Source organism: Centropristis striata, chromosome 24 (genome assembly GCF_030273125.1).
Source record: "Centropristis striata isolate RG_2023a ecotype Rhode Island chromosome 24, C.striata_1.0, whole genome shotgun sequence".
Taxonomy (NCBI): domain Eukaryota; kingdom Metazoa; phylum Chordata; class Actinopteri; order Perciformes; family Serranidae; genus Centropristis; species Centropristis striata.
In genome coordinates, this window is record NC_081540.1 from 12,489,238 (window position 1) to 12,516,042 (window position 26,805).

Sequence of the window (26,805 nt, forward strand, 5' to 3'; positions counted from 1 at the left end):
AATGATGTCCCCCTCAAAGTAGAAAGGATTTGTTATCAGCTGTATCATTCTGTCGTCCTGCAGGGACCCTGACCAGCCAATCAGGCGTTCCTGGGACTCAGAACTACAGTCTGGTGTGTCTTGCATGTAATCGTAGAAGATTACTGCAGCAAAATCTTAAATATTTCAAGAAGAGTTTTTCTAAATTCTGCACTCACTCAGTAAAGCTCCTGATCAACCAATCAGAGACTTTAAAAAGAAAATAGAGATTACTTTTTAACAGAGTAATACATTTCTATGGAAGCCCATTTCTGCCAAGGTGATGAAAAAAATTATAATTAAGATGAGAAACTTCCTCAAAATAATGACTTCTTTTGAGAATTATTTTGAGATATTAAAGGCCCTTTCACATGACAAAAATGCAGAAACCCACAGAAATCAAAACAACTGTGGAGAAAAAAACAACCCCGCACGATTAGATACAATAGTTCTTTGGATACTAGACAAATAGGCCTGAATTTTTTTTAAAATTAATGTACGATTCATTCACAGAAATTATTTGGTGTTAAAAGGACCCAAGTCATTATTTCATTTCTTCTGTTGGCAGGAATGGGCTTCCACAAATTTCCACCACACCGAAAGGTTAAAAGAAAAATTCAAAATGTGCCGAAAAGTTCCAAAAAAATCAGTTTCTGCTCTGCCACACCTTGTGCCTTTAAAAAGACAATAACGTGAACTTCTATATTTTCGCAGCTTACAAGGTTTTGCAGAATAACTTCCACTTCCTCTTTCAAATCTAAAAGCAAAAGATTGTAAAAGATGAGACCCTTTACCCCTTTAATCAAAGATATATTTAAATGTCTGTGCTGCTTTCCTCCGTTGTAGCATGTTTTTGAATGCAAAATATTATTAAAAATAATTATTTGTGGCTGAGAGTGACGATACAAAGGGCGATCAGCGCTCTGAGCTCCATTATCAGCTTCTTTATTTGATGTTTAATCGTTTTAATGTGGCTGTTTTGCAGAGAAGGCTGAATAAAGTGAATAAATGAATGTAACTGCATGGACTCGAGCTTGTGTTAAAGGCATGCTCAGGGAGGACAAACTGTATTTGTATACACGGTGCATTTACCTCATCATAATGTACATTTTTTTTAGTTCCCTTGTTTGTTTTGGCTGTGGCATCATATCTCTAAATATACCTACAACTGATGCAATTAAAGCTAATAAAGATCTATCTATTTAACTTTCATTTTTTGGTCTTTTTTTGTGTAAAAAAATTGAAAAACACGGCGAGTTATCTTGTCATGATATAATCTTTAATCCCTATACATATATTTCCCTCTGTAACATTGCACATTAGCATCATCATCAGTTTTGGACATAACAGACAGATGGGGTATTTTGGTCAGGTCACAAGTAAATTAATAAAAATAATCAATAAATAATAGAAAAATCTTCTCCACACAATCACATATAAATTCTACATATTGAATACAACAATGTAACAGGACGGTTCAACCATTTTTATCTGTACAAATAGTTTTTCACACGTTTTTTGTCACATATTTCACATACTTTTATGATATTACTGCACTTTTGGCCAACATACAGAAAAGGTTACAGGTGTAACCCTGGTTCTGTGAGTCTTTAAAGGTTCCCAGTTTCTCCAAACCTGGGTCAAATAATATTTCATTTTTAGATCCAGTTTGGAGGAGTGGTTGTATTAATCCCTGTAAATAGTATTTGTCCTAGGAGATGTCTCCTTTTTTTCTTTTTTTTTTTTTTTTTCTTTTTACGGGAAGTTCCTTTTCTCTCACATTCATGATGATGCTGGCGAACGATATTTATGTCATAAAGCCAACAAACTGCACATTTTTACTGCAGAGAAAAAATGAAAATCAGTTGACTTTAACAAACACTCTGGTAAACAGCGAGGGCAGGGCTGGGTTTGTCTCAGGAAGCCACTTTTGGGATCATCCATGTCCACAGAAATGCAGATAAAGTTGAAAATGTAGATTTTCATTCTAATTTTTCTCATTTTTTTGGAGTTAAGGACATTTGAGAACATTTAAGATGATGTACTTTTGAAGTTAGAGAGAAGAAAAATATGGTCTTTGTTTGTGACATCAGTGGCCAGTTATGAAGCTATGAAACCATTTTAAAGGAGAACGCCTTTTCTGTGATTAACAGATAGTTTAAATAACCTAAATACACTTAGTTTAGTATACGTGTAATGCATAAATAGGACTGAAATGAAGAATTTAAACCCAGAAAATCAGCAAAAGAAAATCAAAATGCTTGTGTGCTTACCTCTCAGTTACAGGAATATTTGACAGTTAAACCTCTGCAGAACAAGAGGACACAATGAGATAATTTACTTCAACGTCAAACAACAAATATGTTTTTGCAAAGTTGTAAAGATAAGAATATCTTTGTTTTGGCATCAGTGGCCAGTTATTCATGGAGAAAGCCTTTCCTGTGTTTAAGGCCATTCAGTCAGGTTTATGTTTTACTTAAATGCACTTTAGATGAGATCTTGTGCAATGCATAAATAGCATTGAAATCAAGAATTTAAACCCAGCAAAAGAAAATCCACATGAATGTTTGCTTTCCTCCTCTACTGTGTTGGGAATATTAGAAGTTAATTCTGCAGCTGTTTGCAATTAAACTGCTGCAAAAGAAGAGGGTACAATGAGATCATTTGCTTAAATGTTTGTCGAAAAAAGTCAGCAATAAATTGTAAATTAATAATAAACAACAAAAGTGTGTTTTTGCAAAAATCTTTGTTCTGTATATAAATCTGTGATTCCTTCACTGAAAGATGATTATTTAAAAACCGTGTTCAATCGTTTCATTTTATGATCAATTTCATGATCAATTTCATGATCCTAAAAAAATCCAAATTTGCTAAATTAGTATTTTCACTTGGTCTTATTATATTAGCGCAGTATCTGGAACTTGTAAACAATAAGAGAAGTGTGTCTACTGTACATTATTATAACCAATTGTTTTGTGCAGTAAATAATGTTAATATGTTTTGTTTGATTGTTTTTTTTCCCTCATTTTTCAGTTATGTGCATCTTTCTTGATGTAATTATGAATCTAAGTTGTCTGATTGATAGTCAGAATAATAAAAAAAAAATAGTTTTGTATTGCAGAGTTGGTGTATTTTTTCTTAAATTAATTTCAATGATATATTGAATCTTAGATTGTAACCGTTAGCTACTGCCAACGTAGAGTGATCTAGGTGAGTAAGAAAAGTTATTTATCATCTAACTAGTCAGGTGAAGCAATATTTTAGTGTTTAACAGCAATAATATGTTATTCAACATAACAACTTAAAGCTCATGAACTCAATTTGTTTGGAAAAAACTTCCAACTTTAGCAAACAGGAACATCGGAGAAGCGGCTAATGCTGCGTAATTTGTATGTTACAGTTCTTAGGTTCAGAGTGTTTCTGCCCTCTAGTGGTCAAAAAGAACTTAATTCAAATACACTTAACTATTTCCTTCAAACTGCTTTTTGCACTTCACTTTTAAGCAATTTTGCCCTTCTTTTTTTGTCAATTTCTGTCATATTTTGTCATCGACAAACTGATCAACTGGCATTTTTCTCAGCTTTAAACTTCACAATAAGAAGCCTGACACTGATTTCAAATATGCTTATATCGCAACGCTCCTTTTTATGTTTTTTTTCTGCTGAAGAAGGTCGAAAATAAAATAAATATTTCATATTCATCTGCATTATTGTGCACATGGTCTGACTCAGTCAAAAGCTGCAGGTAGCAAACCGAGCCCTGGTCATTCAGCACAGTTCAACACAGATGCACACACATTCACATGCATCCTCACCCTGTCACACACCCAATCAGCACACACACACACACTCACACACACACACCCACCCACACCCACAGACACAGAAGCTCAACGTACAGGGGTCCGTTTAGTTTCTAGACCCAGGAGTCGGGGGAGCCGGTGAACTTGTTCGCCCTGTTTGAAGGCCTCCGCGTGGTCGAGTAGAAGTCCACGTAGTTGGTGTTGGCTTTGAATTGGAGCGACTGGCCGGCATAGCCGTCAGGGGACGACGGGGTCAGGTGGACCGGCTCGTCCTCGTACTGCTCCTCCCCGTAGCCTTGTGGGGACGACAGGTACATTCTGTAGCTGTTGTAGTTCTTCCTGTCGGGCTCGTCGTAAAATGGCTCTGTGTGCTGGAAGAAGAGCAATAATGGGGTTTTCAGTTATTTTAATTATCTAAAGCGTGGTCACACCAGCATTTCATGTGGTCTTGTTTTTCTCTGCAATATTTAAGTCCTGCACCTCTTTGGAATCAGCTCCATCATGATTAGAAGTAGAGAGAACTCAAAAAATGTCTTTGTTGTGGTATGAAAGTCATCAAATCAAATCAAATCAATTTTATTTATATAGCCCAAAATCACAAATCACAGATTTGCCTCAAAGGGCTTCACAGACTGTACATGGTACGACACCCTCTGTCCTTAGACCCTCACATCGGCCAGGGAAAAACTCCTTTAAAAAACCCATACATCTTTTCTTTTCTTACCTCATCTACATTACAAAAAAAAATAGGGGGGCTCCACATGGTTTACATATTAAACTATTTACATTTTTACAAATCTTGTCCTCTCCTCTTTGCTCTGTGTAACAGAGTGCAAACTGTCGCAAAAAATATTAAATGTGGTATTTAGAGTAAAGAAATTTGAATGAAACATCAGTATTTTAAGCGTCTGTCACATGATTTCCTCACAATTTCACAGTTTCTGGCTATGATAAATTGGGTCAAAATGGATTAATTCCAATGAAATTTGCAAATAAAATAATTCCAAAATGTGTTTGTCCCCAAATTTAAGAAACTTAACTTCTGATTAATTAAGTAGTTTCAATGCAATATTTGGCATAAACATGATTTAATGCTGCTTAATTATTTTCTGTCGATTGATGAATGAATCGCTTTTGTTGGACTCACAGCTTGAACTTTCTAAATATCAAATCATACACACCTGGGACCGTCTCAAATCCTCTCCTGACTGGGAAGAATATGTCCCAATAAAATATGGAGTTTTCTTCTCAGACCCTGAAGTGGAAAATCAAACGGGAGAAAAACATCAGCCTGAACGTACCAATAATCTGGTGATAAATAATGAGAAATATAAATAATCAAAATGAAAATATGCTAATGAATATGAACCTGTGTACTGCCGTTTGTGTAAACTGTTGTCTCCATAATACGTGTCGAGTTGCATAGATGACTGCGCTCTCTGATAGTTTGAACTGTGTCTTCTGATCCCGAGCATCGCCGGCGAGGATGTAGCGCTCCCACCTGAGAGAAAAAAATGACTTTTTTTTTAGATGTGCCCTAAATTAATTTACAGCAGGGGTCTCAAACTCAAATTACCTGGAGGCAGTATCAAAATGACCAAAAAAAGACACAAAATTACAACAAAAAAAAGACACAAAATTACACAAAAAAAAGACACAAAATGACCAAAAAAGACACAAAATTATTTTAAAAAGACACAAAATTACCAAAAGACACAAAATTATTTTAAAAAGACACAGAATTACCAAAAAAGACACAAAATTATTTTAAAAAAGACACAAAATTATTAAAAAAGACACAAAATTACCACAAAATAAAAGGCACAAAATTACCAAAAAAAGTATTTAAAAAGGGACCTTCCACACACAACACGGTAAAGTGCCATTCATATAAAACTCACATTAATCTTTCTTATCAAGGTGGGAGCCACAAAAAATCACAACGAGGGCCGCAATTGGTCCGCGGGCCGCGAGTTTGAGACCCATGATTTACAGGATTTTCTGCATTGTTTAACGATGATGAGATCTGTTTTATGAGCGCCAGTTAGACTCAACGGATCTCTCACCTGATTGGATGACGGGGGACATCTGCAGCGGGCTGGTGGGCAGCGTCGGCTGGGACAGGTAGCGGTCTCGCTCCAGAGTGGAGACGGGGGTGACGAAGTGGGTGTAGTTCCAGCCGTCCTGCACACACAACCATCATCATAGAAATACTCACATATTTTATCAGAAGTTATTATACATTTTAGTGCGAGAATTCAATAATTGGCTTTTTTTATTGATACTGATTTCAAATAATAATAAAACCAAAAGAAACACAAGTTATATAAAATGGTCAGACATCTCACAAGTCAAACTAAGTTTTAAAGCAATATAAATTAATACATTTAAATATTAAAATACATATTTTTTTTAGTAAATCTATTTAAATAATCTATGTTATCTTCATATATTTTTTCGATTAGTTGGAAATATATGCTTTTTACCCAAGACAGAGAAAAATAAGAGTCAAATATAAACAAACTGTTATTTAATTATTCTGAATTTAATAACTTCACTGTTTATTATTGAAACGTAATAATAAAACCAAAAGAATCATAAGGTTTATATACATGGTCAACCTAAAGTAAACATAAAAATAAATATTAAAAAATAAAATGAATAATTAAAAAAAATCTATTAGTTGGTATTCCATGTTTTATTCTCCAAATCAATTTTAAATATTAAAAATCCAATATAGTTTGTTTACCTTATAAATCTTTTTTCTACAATCTAAAAGAACGAAAAGTTAAAGCACATGCATGAATATTAGCATCTTTATTTTTCTCAGATCGCTGGTAATGAGGAAACAAAACCCCATTAAGATCACATAAACAAAAGCTTTTTCTATTTTCTTTATCTGACACATTATGCAAAAATAATTAAATTTAATTGTAACTTCTAAACTACATGGTGGTAGAAGTTCATAAAGATTTTGTCTGTTCTCAGGGTACCGACCTGTTTGTAGAGGTTCCTCAGCTCTCTGTACTGCCACAGTGTGTTCAACACCTGAGCTGCTGCCTTCACCACCTTCATTGAGTACCTGCAACATTAACACACACACACAAAATAAAAGGTAATAAAAAGTTAAGTAATTCAGAAAAACTAAATGCTAAAATAAATGAATACATTTATTGGCTATTATTGGCTTTATTAGTATTAGCTTTAAGAAAGACGCACATACTCTGCAATACAAAAAAACAAATTATTTCTAGAAAAACCTGAACAAGAACCCCAACACAGTGATAAAATAACTATAAAAATGTATATACAAAGAAATGATTAACAGGAAAACATTTGTTAAAAAACGGTTTTAAATAAACACCCAAAAATACATGACAGTAATATTAACAAATAACAAGAATAGGTGATAAGAAAAATAATTAATAAATTAATGATACAAACAAATTAATAATAATAATAATAATAATAATATAGCAAGAATTATATTATTATGAATGATTAATTAATAATTAATGATGATGATAATAATAAAAGGAAGAAGAAGAAGTAGAAGAAAAAGAAGAAAAACAAGAAATTAAAAAATAATCAATATGTTACCAAAAATAAAAAAATAATGACCAGAAAAATGTAATGTTTAATAAACTATAGATTTGCCTGTTTTCATCTTAGAAACCTGCTGTGCTCACATCACATGACCAGAAAAATAATAATTTCTAAAACTCAAAGCGAACATGTTTTATTACAGAAGACTGCGTACCCTTTCCCTCGTCCTTTGCTGATGTCCACCAGCTTCTCGATGCCTCCGCTGTCGGCTAAAGCTTTGGCGTTCTCCATGTTGCGGCTGGTGACCTCGTGCAGCGTGCAGCAGACCGACGCCACCGTCTCATCCGACAGCACCGTTGGACTGTTGCCGGGCAGCCGGTTCACCAGATCCCGCATGGCGTACTTTCCTGCAGGAGGACACACAGAGTACTGACTTCATACAGAAATGTCCTCCTCGCTGCTCTTTATCTTGTCATCCACTATGTTTTATATACATTTTTATATTTTATTGCTGGGGATATGTAGGAATGCAAACATCCTGAGGCGTTGTGCTTTTAAAATGTTTTTTTTCTTGGTTAATTATGATAAAGTGCATACCTCAAAACTTTTAATGAAGGTGGTGTTAAGTTTGTAAAGTACTGCATAATATGTATCTTTTTTTACATTAAAATGTGAGACCTATGTTGTGTTTTTTGTTGAGCTATTTATTTATAAATTATAAAAAACGTCCCAACAATCTTTTTTGTTTGTTTTTATTTTATTTTATTTTTTTAATATATATTTTAATCTTTTATTGTTTGATTTTAAAACATTTTTTTCTTTCTGTGGACTTCAGGAAGACAGCAACAACAGCAACAACTTTCTGGAAGCTAATGCAGATCCAAAAGTTTTTTTTTTTTAACATTTTATTGTTTTACATTTTTTTTATTGTTGTTGGGTATTTTTTTGTTGTTTCACTTTTGCTATGTGTGTCCAGTCTCTCCTCTTACTTTCTATCTTTTAGGATTTTTTTGTACATGTTCTTAATAAATATTCTGTATGTTATTCGAGTCCTTTTCTTGCACTTTAAGTGGATAATTCCAGATGGTTTTTTTTAAATCACCAATTGATTATTTCACCTCCAACACAACTGCTGTCCACAGGGGGGCGATGTGTTCTCATGTTTTAAACCTCCGTCGGACTGGAATGAATGGGCTCACGGTGATGTGATGTGAAATAAAAACATATTGAACATGATGTTTCTGACTAGATAGTGTGAGTTTTTGGAATTCATTCATTCATTCTTGCTTGATGATGGACATGAACTACATAATTACTTTTTCTAATCTGTAATATCATTATTTGTTGCAAATAACTTGTTTTAAATGTTTCATTAAATAATCTTTGTTTTGTGCAAATTTATATTAGGTTTATGAACTGTAAATGCTCTATTTGTTAAGAAAAATGTCTTAACCTTGTTAAAAAGAAGGTAACATTCATTGGACTTTGAGATTGTGGGTTATTTTTTTCAAAATATTCCAAAATTTCATGCACAGCATTTTTTTTCCTTCATTTTCTTTTTCAAATACTATTCCTCAGACCTTTATAATATTTTCAGCCTGCTTTTCTCCATTTTTTTTAAAGATTATAAAACAGAACTCTTGCAACATGTGTATAAAAGTGTGTTTTGTGTGTGTTTCCGGACCTATCAGCTCCTTGTTGCGGCTGTCCAGCGCCATGTTGCGGAGGGCGGTGGCGACGGAGCAGACGACCCGGTCGTTGTCCATCCTCAGCAGCTCCACCAGGATGGGAAGACCTTTCTCTTTACGCACCGCGGCTCGGATGTAGGCTGAGAACTAAAGAAGAGGACAGTTTAGTCCTCCAGAGATACAGAATAATAACTTTTGTGAATGTATTTGTGTATTTCTATCAGAAAGAAGGTTCTACCTTCCAGTTTCCAGCCGAGAGGTTCTGCAGCGACCCGGCGGCGCCCTCCAGCGTGGCGGGGTTGGAGCTCTCCGCCAGCAGGTTGAGGTACGGCTTCACCACCATCGGGTGCCACAGCAGCTCCGCCCCCCGCAGAGGCTGAGAGAAACCCGGGATCGGCCCGACGCCGTCCCACTGCAGCAAACACACACATCAACAGGCAGAAGAGTCAGAAAATGTGTTTTAAACTAATTTGGGATAAAAATAAATAAATAAATAAACCATTGCAGCTGCAATTAAACTTTCCATCATCTTTTTCAGATGATCAACTGTATATCTATGGAGATGCAAATATTTTATGATTGTATTGTTTAATGTGGAGACTAAGAATCGTTATCTGAGCTTGACATCTACATTCACGCAAATATAAAACATGTTTCAATTTAAATGTTACCACTTTGTTTTATTTATATTTTTTTTAAATCTAATTTTAAAAATCATTTTCAGTTATTATTTAAAAGAAATCCAGACAGGACAAAATAAAAATGTATGAAAAAGTGGAAACAAAATCTGTATTCTGTGTTTTGGGCTGGGTGATACAGCCCTTTACAATTTATTTGATAAGGGAAAAAAAAAAGAAAGACAAAGAAGTTATCGATTTAATTATGTTTTAATTCAAACACCATATTTTTTATTTTAATTTTAACAATAAAAATGATTAATAAAAGCAAAAAGAATTAATGAATTTCCATTTTTGCGTCAATTAAAAATTACCAAAATAATTAAAACATTTAAAAAATGTATTGCATCACTGCAGATTAGATTTGTATTTTAAAAAAATAATTTAAAATACTGAATGTTAATGAATTCTAAATAACCTAATCACACGAGTAACTTGTAATAAAAAAAAAATTCAAATTGAAAATGTATATTTATTGATCCAATCAATTCATCACCCAGCTCGAACTGCATCTGTAACAAGTAACTTATGGTACCAATAATAACGTGAAGGCCAATGAAGCTTTAAATATTTCTCTATAATTATGATTTTTGTTGAGGAAATTAACTGAATAGTGACTGATTAATTTTAAAACAGTGACTCACATTCAGGAATCTGTGAAAAGATTCAACAATACAAACTGACAGCTCGTATCATTTTTATAGAGATATTCTCCTCCGCTCTGTGTGTGCCTACCTTGTCGTCGGGCCAGCCGCCCCTCTTCCTGCCGCGCCTCCTCTTGCCCCAGCAGAGGTAGTCCAGCTCCTTGGCCGGGGAGGAGAAGCCCAGCAGGGTGTCCAGCTCCTGGTTTCCCAGGAGTCGGGACGAGGGCATCTCCACCTCCAGCCGGTACGAGAGGTTCCTCAGGGTGCACACGCTGTTCTCCACGATCTGAGAAAAGGAAAAAGTCTCTCATATTTCAACCACCGTCAGCTCAGTTTATTTATCTCTCTGTTCATTTTGTTTAAACCTGGTTTTCAACTCTTCACCCAACACCTAGTAATGGTATTAATATATGCCTTTATTTTGAAATTCCGACTTTAGATTTAGTCTTGTTATTAAAAAGAAAATGAAGATATTTGACAGATCTCAGTAATAAAAATGTCAAAATCACATTTTAGTTTCTTTTTGCGAGGTATTGTTTACAGGTAACTGACTGTTAAATTGTGCGGTTTGCAGTGGTGGAATGTAACTAAGTACATTTACTCAAGTACTGCACTTTATACTTCTACTCCTCTATGTCTCACAGGGAAATATTGTACTTTTTACTCCACAACATTAACTATATACTTTACAAATTAAGGTTCTTAATGCAAAGTATTAATAAACTTTTAAATTACGATTTATTACTATGGATTCAGCTACCTAAGCATTAAAGCAATAATAAAACCTAACATTCACCAAACTTCACTTTAAAATAAAAAAATAAAAGGTGGCTTTTGAAAAATGTATTCAATTCCTAAGGAAAAAACACAAAAAAATAATTACATTATTTTTAATTTAATTAAATAATATTTTTTAATCATAAATTAGTCACTTGTAATGAAAGCTTTTTGAAAAATCAATTTTAATACATAGAATATACACACGAATATGAAGTCATTGATAAAATCCATTAATAGTACATGTAGTTTGTAAATACTGCCACTAGAACGTGCCTTAATCTCCCTTTAGCTGAAGAGCACCCTACATGGTTATTCATTACATGTTCTGGTATTATGGAGGTAAGTGAAGTCTCAGAGGAATAAATTGTGCTATAAAGTGTGTGTTTGTGTGTTTTTGCAGCACCTTGCTGTCATAGTCAGAGGTGTTGACGCAGGCTTTGAGAACGTGAAGCAGCGAGTCGACGAGACCTTCACAGCACCGCAGCTGACTCCTCGCCTCCTCCCCTGCTGAGCTCAGGTTCCTAACACACATACACACACACACACACACACACACACACACACACACACACATATAGAGAGCCACACATGAATTCAGATTGAGGTGCAGTGCGTGGATTCCCCCACACGGTGGCTTTAAAAACCTGCCCGGATACAAGTAAAAGGAAGGAGCTGATCCTCCAATAGGAACCTGCAGTTGCCACTAATGGAACACTGACATGAGAAGACTGCACAGCAGCACATAACTCCCACAATGCATTTCTATACCATCAATCTACAGTCTGAATGCAGAGAAATGCTGGAGGCTTCTGTGTGCAGAGACAAGTTTCCCTGCAGCACCCAGTCACCGAGAGCGGAGAGATAATCACCAGTTGGTGCACAGTCACATTCAAAACAGTTCTAAATATTGTTTCAGTAGTTCAAATATATTGCTTTTGGGTTTTTTTTGCAAGTTAGTACTTGAGGAAACACACCTGGTCTCTGTCCTGATTGGCTCCTGACACTAAAAGAATGACTGGCTGATGTCCAATCAGGCCAGTCTGCAGCCTGTGGACTGGGAGGTCTCCACTCAGCAGGTTGAACTCATTTGATTTAGAGGAGACGGTTGCTATTCCAAGTCCAGTGCTGCAGAGCAAAGCTGTCACTTTCATTCAGTAGATTCTTATTTAAAGGGTTAAACACTCTGAACCCCTCTCTACCCCCTGAAATGTGTTTTTTCTATAGTAAATCGGCAATACTACACCTTTACACGTTGGCAAGAAACAAACAGGCTTTATTGTCTGATTTCCGAAGTTTCCGACAGTCCTTGAATGGATCATAGGTTTACGATAGTCTCCATTAGACTAAGGAACCAAAGCTTAACTTAAACTTGTGATATTTCTGCCAAAAACACTTCAAAAGAAAATGTTTGTAATAATTAGATCCTGTTAAAAACACCACAACCGTCCGCTAAATATATGCACTTAAGTCTTTCACAAACTGGGAAAACTCAGCCATCACTGATTTTCTTGGAATGGAAAAGGAATTAGGGCCAAGTAGGAGAAAATGATTCACTTTGAAAAAGTTAAAGTGTCGAGAATAAAGAGAACTTTTTGAGTTGGGTAAAATAGACTACAAGCTACAACCTGATTTTCCTCAATGCGTCTTATAGATAAAAAATTAACATAAATTACATAAAAGCAGATTTTCCCAAAATAGTTGTAGTAGCTACAACCATGAACAGCCCATTTATGTGTATGGGGATTTTAATCCTACTACACCCTTAAATATTGTGGTTATTGCTAATTTTATGACATTGGTGAAAATCAGGTTGTAGCTTGCAGTCTACCGAACTGTTCAGATAGAAAACGATGTTCCTCTGATGACATACTGGCACGAGAACAATGAACCTGTGAATATTGCTACCAAACTCAAAAAGTTGACTTTATTCTTGATATTTCAACTTTTTTTCTTGTCATTACAGCTTTTTTCTTGTCATCGTATTTCAACTTTATTCTCGTCACTTCGACTTTTCTTCAAACTGCATAATGAAATAAAATGAATCCTCCTCTCACCATTTTTTTCTTCTACCTGGCCCTAATCCTCTTCTGTATCTTGGGTACAAAATATCACACACTCTTTTTAAATCTAAAAATAAATATATTATGTACAATTTCAAACATTTACTTTTTCCTGCTCATCTGAAGTCTAAAATGTTCCTATGTGACTTTAATTTAACATAAGTAAAATCTGTATTATTATCTTGAGCAGCAGTGAAATCAATCAGGAGCTTTTATTTCAAGCTACTTCTTTTGAATAATCCAAAGCTGAATGACTAAGTCCAGTTTCTGTCCGTCTTTTATATGTTACACTATTTCACTGCATTTATTGGTGTAAAACTCATGAATCTAAACCTTTGTCCTCACTTTGCTGTTATTTTCCTCTGGAGTCCAGTGTGGTCAGGTGCATACTTAAGACTACATGCCTGCATAAAATCCCCATTACAGAGCCTCTCACTGACGATTATATGACTGATTATGTGCTGTGGGTTTTACAGAATCATTAAAATGAAAAGCAGACAGAAAAAAGCAGTGCAGACGACCAATAAATCCAAAAGTCATCCTTGCATTTCAAAAAACGAGAATCGATTTAATGAGCAGCGCCTGGTAGCTCGACAGCATTAGGAGGAGAGGCACTTTGTTAAATCTATTTTCATGAAGCAATGGGAATGGATTTGTGTAGTTTGGGGCAGTTTTAACAGTGTAAATGCAAAATATGGTGGTGATGAATATGCATAAACATCATCAGAAGATTTTGGTTAACGCTAATAAATAATAGTGGCATCAATAGCTCTTTTGCAAAATGAGATTTTTTCCATTTTCCCATCAAAGGGAGGATCATTTTGTCATCACAGCACTTAACCCTCTGAAACTTATGTTTTTGGGTTTTTTTAAGATGCCAAAAATACACCGTTTGTCATAGAAATAAACTGTGAAAACAGGCATTATTGTCAGAGTTTCAACTTTCAAACAATCCTTGAATTTATCAAAGGTAACTTAAGTTTCTGTAAGAAAAAGTGACCAAAACAAAGTTTAAAACTGTGATATTTCTGTCAAAATCACTTTATTCTACATGTCTCATTTAAAATGTAGCCAAAAAATAAAGCATTTGGAATAACTAGATCCTGTTAAAAACATTTAATTCTGTGCTCCTCCTCGACACTGTGAAGCTATGATTGATGTGACAATTATTCACTGAAAATCGGTTTACACAGAGCAGAGAGGAGAGGACAGGAGAGGTTGTAAAAAAAGGTCATTTTCTTTTCAATATTCATGAGACTTGTGAGCACTTGGAACAGTATTGTATATATGAATACAATTTTATTCTAATTGAATAAAAAATAAAAAATAGAGAAATTCAACTTGGGCTTTTTCTTTTTTTCTCTTTTTTTAATTTACAATTCATGTAATTATAATTGTGTTATTCTGCACAAAAGACATTTTAGAGTCGTTCCTACTTCTAGCCACGATTCTGCTGATTCCACAGAGCTGCAGGATTTATATATACATACTTTATATTGCAGTAAATACAAGGCTACAGTGAGTAAAATGTAAAAAGAGTTTTTAAAAAAAAAACCCAGCCTTGGATTTCAGCATGAGAGAAATAGACAAAACAAAACAATAAATGTACCAGAGCACATTCTGCAGAGTGCGGGTGCGTATGATTTGTTCCTCACCTCAGACAGCCGGTGGTGTTACGCAGCAGCAGGGACGACTGGAACTTAACCTTGTGCTCGTCACGGTGCGAGACGCTGCTCCAGCCCGAGTGGGGGATGACCACCGTGTTGGTCAGCGTGCTCAGAGCGTCTCGGATGATGGTCATCTTCACTGCGTCGCATGAGGAGAGGTTCCACAGGACGCCTGGGGGGGCCAGGAAAGAAAGGGTTAAAAAGAGAGCTCAGTGTCCTGACTACAGCACAAGGTTTTTTGTTTGACAATCTGAGAAAATCAATGCTGAAAAGCCTGAAAACTACAGGTAAACTAAATAGGGACTGAAAAATAAATCATGCATCGGCCTGTGGTTCGAATCTGCTCTTAGTGGCAAGAAAAAGTATGTGAAGCCTTAGAAATAACTAGTTTTCTGCATTAATTTGTCATAAAATGTGATCTGATCTGCATCAAAGTCCCAAGTATAGACAAACACAATGTGCTTAACCTAATACCACACAAACTATTATAATAATTAATGTCTTTATTAACACATCCATAGAACATTCATACTGCTGGTGGAAAAAGTAAGTGAACCTCTTTTGGCAGCAAAAACCTCAACCAATAACTTCAAGAATTTTGGACCATTTTTCCTTACAGAACTGCTTCAGCTCAGCCATATTCTGAGGATGTCTGGTGTGAACGGCTCTCTTGAGGTCTTTCCACTGCATTTCTATTGGATTGAGGTCTGGGCTCTGACTGGGCCACTCCAAAAAGTGGATTTTCCTTTTTTTTTAAGTCATTCTGTAGTAAATTTACTTTGATGTTTATCGTCATTGTCCCGCTGCATCACCCAACTTCTGCTAAGCTTCAGCTGGCATAACACCTTGATAAACTTGAGAATTAATTTCCCCCCTTGATGATGGCAAGACACCAGGCTGGTTCAGTCTTTTGTGTATGGTAGACTCATGAACAGAAATGTTAACCAGTTCCAATGATTCCTTATAGTCTGCATTGTGCCTTTGGAGTAAACTCCCTTCTAGGTAGAGTAGCCACAGTACTAAACTGGATCTAAACTATCCATCTGTGGAGAATTTGTCTCACTGTGGACTTGTCACTACCTTAAGTCTTTGAGATTACTTTGAGATTGTTTTTTTTAAATCAATTTAATGAGATTACCCCTTCCAGTGTTTTGTAAATAAACAATTCCTGATATCCTGAATATTCCAGCAACATTCCACAATGCAATACAGATAATAGACCTAACAACTTCTTTATTTCATGTTAGATTTATTTTGTTTTGTTGTCTTTTTCCTGTGTGTCACTGCTTTCTTGTTCCATTTCTCAATGCTTCATGTGTGTGTGCATGATTTAGATGTTGTCTTTTGATGCTATGTACTTTCACTGACTACTAAAATAAAAACACAACCTCTTACGTGGAGGAAATGACTAATGATGGTGAGTTTTACATCACTACCAGACATTTTAGAAGGTCTATTTTCATAAATGTCATATCTGGAAAATTGCCTCTTCATTAAAACAGTCAATTGCATGCAGTAGTTTGGGTAATTTTTAGATGTTGCAGCTCCAAATAAAATCCTCTCGGTCTGTTACATCACAGCAGGAAGCTTCAGGCTGTTCGACCAAGGACGAGGCTGAAAGCACGAGGTAATCATGCTTTTGTTGATTAGAAAACTGTGCAGGATATTGCTTTTCTTCCGCTTTCTCCTGATTTTATAACCTTTACTCCATATGTATATTCTGTCTCCTTTATCTCCCTCTTTACCATTTTATTCCTCCTATAGAGCACCCTGTAACTTAAAGTTTGCTTAGTTATAACACAAAAGCCCAAACATTTGACAACAAGGTTAAAATAAACCAGAAAAACTGTTTTTGTGAACTGCAGGAAATAAAATGTATGTAAAAATACATTAAAGTCAATATTCTGATGTAAATAAAAGGTGATTTTTATGTTTTATTTGAAGCTGAGGTGTGAAAAATGTCTACTTTCATGTAAAAAGCCTCTTGTATTTTTAAAAATTGCAGGTATATTTCATAACATATAGTGATGGCAGAGAAAGACCAGAACAAACTGGACACCCTGCAGCAGTTTGGCTCCAAAAAAGCATTTTGTACAGCTTTAATAATGGAATTTTGGACAAGGGCTGCAAAAATAGAAACTTTCCCAAAGCTTAATATCAAACTACAGACTTTCCTCTGTGTCTTTGTGGGAATATGAGGCGTCTCGCAGCTTCATATCTCCTGGTATTAAACAGTATGTGTGGTGTGGCAGCAGAGCTGTCAGCGGCATCCTGTTTCCAAAGCACATTATCTTAGCATCTGTCCCGAGGACTGTGCCGAGATCTGTTCTGTCAACACTGAGCGCCGAGTGTTTAAGCCGCCGCCGCTCTCACCTCCCACAGAACAGCCGATACACAGATTAATACTCTGCCAGCCAGCCAGTCAGACGGCCGACACAGACCGACGCTCAGCCAGAAAGCCGGCCAGCCAGCCGGGTGGCCAACGGACCGCGCAAAGCAGGCGGACGCCCACGCGAAGCACAGCGAGATTTGAATGTGTGGATGCTGCTTTCACCTGATTTACCCCTTCAGGAGGAGAAAGACCTGAGCTGACAGCCACTCAGCACAGGCAACTTTTAGGAGCTTTATCTGATTGCTGGATTATTTCTTTTTGGGTCATTATTTTTGCAAAGGAGATTATGTTTCCGTCTTTGATTGTTGGTTTGATTTCACAAAAAATGTTTAAATTGGTTGTGTGGTTTGGCCATGGCTGCAGAAAGACTTAAGGCTTTTTTTTGTTTCTTTCTTAATGTTTTTGTTATTTTCTCATGAACTACTGCACTAATTGGAAGTAAAATGATCTTATGATTACCTATAGCAGTGTTTTTTGAGCAGGTGTGCTGATAACTTTCATTTCCATAACTTAGTAAATACATAATATATTGTGTCTGTACCTGCAGAGACTCTGCCCTCTAACTGTATTTCCACTTTTCTGTTCATTTTTATGTGTTTGGGACATAAAAACGACCTAAAGTGGTGCGTAAGATTCTGAATATAGAGATTGCGAGATTTAGAGACACAAGATTTCATAATTATTGTTCACTACAGGCATGTGCTCTCACAACCAAACACGCTATATATATATATATATATATATATATATATACATTTTTTTTAATTCCATCACTTAAAAAAACCTTTAATAGTTATGTCATTGACCATCAATTGACCAATGTGTTTATCCATGTGGTCTCCACAGACGGTTTAAAGAAAACTATCATAATTATGTTTTTATGAGTGGGTGCTCATTCGGTTTTGTTTAATACATTACACATTCTTGCTATTGGTTTCATGATATTTTGCTAAACAGCAATGTAGCACTGCATGAACAAAGGCAGAAAATTTAATTTTTTTGGCCACTAGGGGTCTCTTGACTAAGCCATTAATAGAATTGGGAGCCGAATTGTCAACAGAGATCCCCCCCTCTCAAAAACAAACACACCTGCTGATTTCAACCAGTAAAAACACTGAAAAAAAAACAGTTTCACATTTAAAATCTGTGTTTCTCTGATGCACTTTGGTGGACACAGAACGTGCTGGAGGGGCTGCGAGCTGAGCTGCTGCTAACGTTTGCTCAGCTTGTTGCTCTAATAACTTAAGATTCAGATGTCAGATGAATAAAATACTTCATCCAGTTTAAATATATACTTGAAAATGACAATAATCTAGGAATAAAGGAGAATAAAGATGTGGCTCAAAATTGGATAAAAAAAGTCCATTTATGACATCTTCTGGCAATCGGACTAAGTGCAAAAAAACTTGAAAGACATTGATTAAAATTATTAATTGAATTAATTTCTCTGGATTTGAAAATTGTTGGACACATTTGGGATGATGCAAGAACTAAAATTATCATGTTTAGAAATTTTAATACTGAAAAGTTACTAGTTAAATATTAATACATTTTAGAGGAAAACAATGCAAAATATTTGGAAAATCTCCTTCGCAAATTCTTTCTAAATGTGTAGAACTGTTTACAAGAAAAATATAGTTTACAAGAGCATCTTTACTGAAACCTGAGGTGACGTACCTGTGACCAGCTCGCGAACTTCGTTGTCGGTTGTCTTCCTGAGGAGGCGCAGCAGGGCGGGCACGCCGCCGCAGTTCCTCAGCGCCACCTTGTTATTGTCGGTGGCCTTGCCGTACACCAGGTTCCTCAGGGCCCCGCAGGCGCTCTTCTGGACCTCGGTCAGCTTGTGATCCAGCAGGTCCACCAGGTGCTGGATCCCCCCGAGGTGACATACCTGCAGGGACCAATCACAGAGAGGGATCAACTTCATGAGAAACTGTACACATTGACAATGTTAAATAGCAACTTAACAGCAGCTGGAAATGCTTTTTTGGTTTATTTCCCTATCTTTCTGTAGTGATATTGAAGTGTCACACAAATTTTTATTTATTTAGTGGTGTCAGTAGCAGTTAAAAGTCTAAATTTGCAGTTTAAATAGTCACCACACACACAAACTGTGACCATGTCTTTAAAAAGGATTTTAAAAAGCACAGTGAGAAAGTTTTAGTTACTTTTTAATATCCCTTGACACAAAAATCAATACATATAAAGTATATGTAACATATTAAAAGACAAACTTCATCTCGCAGTGATTCTCTGAAATATTTTGGACTAAAACCAGGCCTGAAACATGCAATAGCATCACTGTGGCATGTCCAAAAACTTTCTTGTGTCATCTCGAAATAAACTGGTCTCGGGAGAGCGGCAGACGCTCCCCGTCTCTCTCTGATTCTGTGTTCAAACCGCCAATGAAAACATTTGTTTCTGGCAAAATGAGCAGGCGTGCTTCCAGGCCGCTCCAAAGGCTAATTAAAAGCTCATCACCAGACAAACCAAACGGCACTAAAATGGCTCTCGCGTGAAGCTCCCGCCATTGTGCTCGAGTTATTTATTGCACGGGAAGCAGAGCAGAGAGAGCCAGAGAGCGGTGCTTCAGCGTGTCGCAGCGCCGGCACAGTTGGCACAGACTTTGCTTAAAGTTTTGCTGAAGCAGATGGCGCTTTGGCAGCAAAGAAAGTCAAATTTCAAACCCTGTAAGCTGAGAATAAACTCTTAGAGACGATGCAGAGATACAATGAGATATCTGAGGAAATGTAAATGAGCAACACTTGCTGCAACGATCAATTAAATAAATCAAAAGTCTAATTTCATGTTTGAAATGAGAGAAAGCCTGTATGAATGTCTGGTGCTTGTCTTGAAACTTCAAACGTACAGTATTCGCCTACTGTATTTGAATATTTCTACATATTGGGGTCACTAAACAGTCTGTGAGTTGCATAAATTGGGTATGACTGGAAAGTTGAGACTCACTGTATAAAATAAGCTGCTGTGACCTCTAGGATAATCACAGCCTCATGAAACTTTACAATCACAAACTAGAATCCTGGAGCATTCAGAGGATAGATACATCCCGTATCCCATAAAGGTTGGGACCCTGTGTGAAACTTGAATAAAAACAGAATTCATAAAATTTCCAGGCTCTCCACAGCAGAAAAGAAGAGATAAAGTAAAAACGATTTATTCTAGTGGCCAAATCTTTTTTTTTTTTTTTTTTTTTTTTAAAGATTATGATAAAAAAACATGTTCGGTCTTCCCATTGGTTGCTGTTACTATATGACTTTTTTTCACTGCTGTGGAGTGCCTGGAAGCTATTCTGTTTGTTATGAAATATATTGTTTTTGTAAAGCTTTCAATTAAACATAGGCCAAAAAGGATTCTCAAGTTATTGCATTCTGCTTTATTTATGTTTTATGCAATGCCCCAACCTTTATGGAATCTGAATTGTAGGTAGTTATGCTCACAATCCAACTGCAGAAATCTCCAAAACGAGAACATTTCTTAAAAATAAATCACAGCAATGGGTTTTTCTATGCTGTCCCTTAAGTCTTGGTGTCTTAATGTGCTATTTTGGAGGGATTTTTGCCTATTTTTAACCATTTTTAAGTGATCAATATTGGTTAAATTTAGCACCAAACCCAAACATTGCTGCAAAGACATAATTTAGTGTGAGACTTCATATATTTCAATCATGATGTTCTAAGCTCTTATAACTAAACTTTTAACCTAGGTCAGCTGAAACTGTCGGTTAATTTAAACATGAAAACATTAGCTTACTTCAGCTTTCTCACAAATACAAAAGGTGTCTTTTTAATCCTTTTATTTACTTATTTCAATTATTTTAATCACCTTCTAAATATATTATATTTTAACTCTGCCTTTAATGCAGCTTCTAGTGCTTTTAAGTTTGTTTGTTTTTAATCGCTGTTGTATTTCTGTAAAGCACTTTAAATGACTTTGTGTATGAATGGTGCTATACAAACACATTTGCCTTGCCTAGATAATTGCCTATTAAAACATGATTTTTATTAAAAGTTTTAAGATTAGAACATCTTGACACAAAGTTCTCATCTCAAATTAATCTTCAGGTTCATCTATGTGACGTCTACTGACCAACTATGTCCCCCTAAAGCCCCCTGCCCCCCTTTAAAACGGGTCAATGGCAAGAAGGGGAATGTAAGTAGTTAAACATGTTTAATTCAATTGATTCTTTTGTAAGCTGAACAGAAAATCATGCAGACTTGGATACTATTTTTGTTTGGGAGTGAAGCCTTTAACGGCGTCAGCAGCTGAGTCATGACTGTGACGTCCGTCTGTTATTAATACTCAGACAGCAGCCCAGCGTCACCTTACCTCCACCTTGACCCTGTTGTCTCCGTAACACAGGTGCTGCAGGTAGGCGGCGGCGTTGGCCTGCACGGAGGGGAAGTGATGCTGCAGCATGTGGATGACCTCCGGCAGCTCGGGGTCACGCCAAGCGAACTCCCTGAGGGGATGAGAGAGAAAACTTTCAGCCAAGTTCATCCACTTTACACTTTAACTGACTTCTTTTTAAGATCTAACACCACACCACTGTCCACCAACTCCACTTGAATTGTAAAATTGAAGTAAAATTTTGTTAAAATATAATTCAAATCAATGAAAAAGTAAGCATTAGAGGGGTATTATTTTACTCGAAAGTTTAAAAAGTCAATATTGAAGAACTTTTTAGCTTAACTATAGTTGTCTTTTATCCTTTCATGATATATTTTTAAAATTTCTGCAAATTGTATTCTCATTTTATTTTTCTTTATTTACATTTTAACTTACATTTATAATATTTTTTACTTTTGCAATATTATTTCATTTCTATATATTTGTCTATTTCTTTGGATTTTATTTATTTATTCTATACTTTTAATGAATTTATGTTAACATACATTTACAATATAACTATAGCTATTTCACTTAATTTCTCTTCTCTTATTTACCCATTTTTTAAATTATATTTATTTATGTATTTAAAATTAATTCTAACCCACATTTATAATATTACCATAGCGATCTCATTTAATTTCTCTTCTCTTATTTATCTATTTTTTACATTTTATTTATTTAAAATTAATTCTAACCCACATTTATAATATTACCATCGCTATCTCATTTAATTTCTCCTCTCTTATTTATCTATTTTATTTGTATTTTATTTATTTATTAAACTTTCTACGCCTGATATAACTTGGGTTTTTGTCATAAATTATCTGAAATAAAATAACAACACACGCATCCTGTTTATCTACAAACGTCTGAATGTGTGTGTGTGAGTACCTGGGGTCCTTATGGATGCTCTCGATGGACGGGGTGCGCGTGGCCACCCGCTCCACCAGTCCGGAGTGGCGGTGGGAGAAGACGGGCTCGCCGGAGACCCTGTAGGCGTCGACGAACAGAGCCGCAGTGCTCAGACCGTAGCTGCTTCTTTGGTACGGCAGCGTGCTGCAGTGGCTGGTGGCCCGCGGGAGCGTCCCCATACCTGAGGAAGTGAAACAAGAATGCGTGAGGACAAAAGCATTATTTGGAAATAAATTGTATCCAGGTTTTGTTTTCTTTGAGTTCAAGAGAGCAGCATCAATTCTGGATTTACTGGAAGGTCATTTCTGCCAATTTGATGACAAAATAAAACAATTTAAGTCATTAGAAAATGAGAACAGAACAGACTAGTCTCCTGAAAAAAATACGTATTATTTAAAAAATGATTTATTATTCAAAATGATAACTTAGTATCTCAAAATAATAACTTAGCATCTCAAAATAATAACTTAGTATCTCAATACAATGACTTGGTATTTCAAATTAGTTATAACAAAATATTGACTTGGTGTCTTAAAATAATGACTTATCACAAAATAATGACTAAGTATCTTAAACAAAAACCTTAAAATCTACAAATAATGACTTAGGCATACATTCTACTTTAATTTACATCTTACACATCTTTTTAAATCAAATCAAAATAATAAGAAACTTCTGAAACATAATTGGTAAGTACCCAAGAAGGTTTCTCAGTATCTTAAGACACTTATTGTTTTAAAGACACAAGTTATTATTTTGAGACACTTTCTCATTATAATGACCTTCTGTGTCTTTATTTTTCAGCATAAAGCAAAGTTTTCATCTGAGTTTTTCTTTTACTGGCAGAAACTGGCTTCCAAAGGATGCTGTTTGTCTACAAAAGCAAAATACTTTCAAGGTCACATAAAAGAGAAAATACTATCATGTTACATAAGTTCTTCAAACAGGCATTTAAAGGCAGTGGGCTGTCAGTCTCACAGGCCAAACCTGTTTAAATCTTGACTAAACGGGGCTAAAATGGCTCTTCAGATCCTCCACTGTGAAACTCCGCAGAGCATTCAGCTTTAAGTCTTTCTGCAAAGGCTTCAATTAAGAAGCAGCAGACTACATGAAAGGTTTCAGCCTAATTAAGCTCTGACCTCAGGGAGTGATAATAACAACACTTCCTGTGCCTGTAAACTCTGATTTCCGCCTGAGATTTTTAGAGAAATAATCTTCTGAGCAGACGTGAAACAGAGCCTGGCCTCTAAACCCGGGGACCGGGGCTCCTGAGGGGGACGCAGAGGTGAAAAATTAGGTTGTTTGGGTGATATAACGCAAGTTATTTAAATTGTTTTGGAAGATTTTGTCTTATAACCACAATTCCTGCTGTACCACTTCTATCTCTGTCAGTATTTCTTTTAGTTTTACTATTGTTGCTTCTTATAATCCTGACTTTTTTTCCTTCCAAACCAGCAAATATGTCTTAGAAAAATGTGTAGTATAGACAAATACTGCCAATTACATGAAAATCCCCCCAAAATCAGTTGTTCTTGTTTGAATGTCGTCTACATTTTTAAACTAACCCTGACATATACACTCAAATTGGCAGAAATATTTTTCAATTTATGAACTAAATTATTAATAAAAGTCATAGAATAACAAACAAACTCAGAGCGTTCTGTGAGGTAAAATCGCTGTTTTTCTCAATGGAGTCTGGGGGCTTTGAAGAGAGCACAGATAACGCTTCATTTCCCCATTGTGAAGGGCTGTTTGACAATAACTTAAAGGGGTGAAAATATTATTAAAATGGCAGCATATACATTTTTTGGTTACTCTTTTAAGGTGGCCGAAATATGTTTTGCTACAGGCCCCATCCACAACAGAACACATAGTTCTCTTCAACGCCACCAGACTCTTTTGATAAAACCAGTAATTTAAGAATTAAGAGGCGCATTTTGACGTTAAAACATAGATGCTTCGACCAAAATGTGAGTGTTTGGGTTTAAAAACATAAGGAACACTACTGCAAAGCTACAGAATCATATAAAAACCTATAATAATAATAATAATGGATCCAAATGATATATTACAGTTAGCGCCTTACTTGCTGCAATACCTGCATTGGTCCTGTAGAGGGAGCCCTGGGGGTCGTGGGTGGGGCTGTGGTACAGCGGGCTGTGGAAGGAGCGCTCGTCGAAAACGGGCGTCATGTGGCAGTCTGGAGACAACGCCGCCCGCAGCTCCGGATCTATCTGCCCCCCGTGACCGGCGTATGAGCTGTGGAGCCCTGCAGGTACACAAAGAAAAATATAACTCAGTATGTTTTTTTAAATAAAAAAGTATAATTCTGAAATCCTGGGCATCAAAAGCAGGAGTCCTTCAGACTTTCAGAGATATAAGTGCTTTACTTAGTAAACTTATTTCCTGGCAAGAAAATGCATACCATTTAATTAAATCTGAGAAATATGTGCTTTATAAATGCTTGGCAGCCAAATTAGCTAAGCGATTTAATTAAAAAAGAAAGTGAGAAAATGGACAGGAGGCCCTTCACTTTAGGAATGATTTGCATGTAGTGTGCTTAAAATGCATCTTCCCATAATTCACGTATTTATGATTGAAAAAAAAAAATTACAACCCTACCAACTTTTTGAAAAAAAAATCTATTTCTGCTTTATCTAATTAAATCAGGTATTTGTTTTTATTTTTTTAATTTGTATTTATAATTTACAAAATTAAAAAACAATTCCTTTTATTATCATTTTATTTTTATTCAGGCTTGTAAAAAAAAAGGGGGGTTTTAATTACTTAAAAAGAACATTTCATTATTAGTCGCCCTGTTGCCCTGTCTATTTAAAATGACTTGTTTTTAAAGGGAGTCTGGTGCGCATAGAAACACTCGATTTTGCCTGCAAGCACAACCAAACTCAACACAACATTAAAGTTCCTCGTCTCTTGCCGTTGACTACAGCAGACGTTTTTCTGCAATTAGGTGCAGTTGTGACGCCAGGACTTAGTGTAGACATTAATCACGGTGAAAGTTGGAGAGTCAATGTTTTTTGGTCAGAGGATGCAGAAAAATGAGGCAAGAACACACAATGCAAAAAGCTGCTTGTCGGCTATTTCCAGGGTGAAAAAAAGTTAAGTAATGTCATGTTGACCGGGACTCGTGAGAGGGACGCTAAGGTGAAAAATTAGGTTGTTTCTGATTTATGTGTAGTACCACAACTACTTCTGTAAGTATTTATGCTAGTTTTACCATGCTGTTGCTTCTATTTTCTTAGTCTAAACCAGCCAAAATGTCTTTTTGCAGGTCAAGATAATGGTGTAATGTAGGGATAAATACTTACAATTTCCCCAAAATCCTAAAAATATGTAGTCATATGCACTCCAAGTACCAGAAATATTTCCAGGTTATAAGCCAAAGTATTGATAATTATATATAGGAGTCTGGTGGTTTTGAAAGAGAGCATATATAACAGCTTCAGTTCTCCTTTGCAAAGGGCTGTTTGTCAATAAGGTAAAGGGATGAAAATGTTCTTAATATAGTATACACTAGAACTGATATGAATTTGGGTAGTCCTTTTTAAGTATGAGATAATACGACACACAGTAAGGAGCTCTTTTCTGTCGAAATATATGCATTTTAAAATGTTTTTCAGCAGAACCGCTGACTACTTAATGAAAAGAAAGCTGTGTAATATCAGTAACAAGCGAATAAAGCCTCTTTCTGCCCGTCATGCTCATACATAAACCATGTGCACATCTCATTACTGGGCTCACATCATCGGCAGGTGAGGCCATGCAAATGGAGATTGTACCCAGCAGAGCGTTTTCATAGCGCCAACTCATCCCAACTGTTGTTGTGCTTATAAAACGCATGGAGACTCTGGTCATTGGGATCCTGCTGCAGGCGCTTGGCATCAGCAAGTCAAACAGGCAGAGCAGAGGGTTTTTCCATCCTCCAATCTCGGAGCAGATCAGTTCAAAGAGCGCTCCAATTATAAAGAGGCTTTAGGGCACGAGGGGGGCAGCCTCGGCGGATCAGTCCAACACGCTGAAGCACACAATTTGCTCTTAGAGCCGGTGATGAAGGAGCTATTTGCTTCTGCAGCTCTCTTTTTACATAAGACTGGTCTCTTATCGCAGAGAACATTCCTTTAGAGGGGGAATAAAAATGTGTGCTCGCTGTGACACAATCTTGTTGAATCTGGACCTCCGTTTCTTTCT

General features: G+C 36.0%; 1 protein-coding gene across 1 annotated transcript in view; it reads right to left on the reverse strand.

Annotated features, from left to right (window-relative positions):
* Window positions 1-1,275: 1,275 nt before the first annotated feature.
* LOC131962632 (plakophilin-4-like) overlaps window positions 1,276-26,805 on the reverse strand; it is a 56,714-nt gene continuing 31,184 nt past the window's right edge. The window contains exons 7-21 of the mRNA XM_059327583.1: window positions 24,695-24,865; window positions 22,576-22,777; window positions 21,622-21,754; window positions 18,952-19,165; window positions 14,871-15,054; window positions 11,559-11,676; window positions 10,467-10,661; window positions 9,293-9,466; window positions 9,051-9,201; window positions 7,581-7,773; window positions 6,818-6,902; window positions 5,887-6,004; window positions 5,190-5,321; window positions 5,002-5,075; window positions 1,276-4,191 (exon numbers count right to left, since the gene is read on the reverse strand). Coding sequence (XP_059183566.1) covers window positions 3,934-4,191; window positions 5,002-5,075; window positions 5,190-5,321; window positions 5,887-6,004; window positions 6,818-6,902; window positions 7,581-7,773; window positions 9,051-9,201; window positions 9,293-9,466; window positions 10,467-10,661; window positions 11,559-11,676; window positions 14,871-15,054; window positions 18,952-19,165; window positions 21,622-21,754; window positions 22,576-22,777; window positions 24,695-24,865 — 2,402 coding nt within the window. The 3' untranslated portion in view covers window positions 1,276-3,933. The remainder of the gene's footprint in view (window positions 4,192-5,001; window positions 5,076-5,189; window positions 5,322-5,886; window positions 6,005-6,817; window positions 6,903-7,580; window positions 7,774-9,050; window positions 9,202-9,292; window positions 9,467-10,466; window positions 10,662-11,558; window positions 11,677-14,870; window positions 15,055-18,951; window positions 19,166-21,621; window positions 21,755-22,575; window positions 22,778-24,694; window positions 24,866-26,805) is intronic.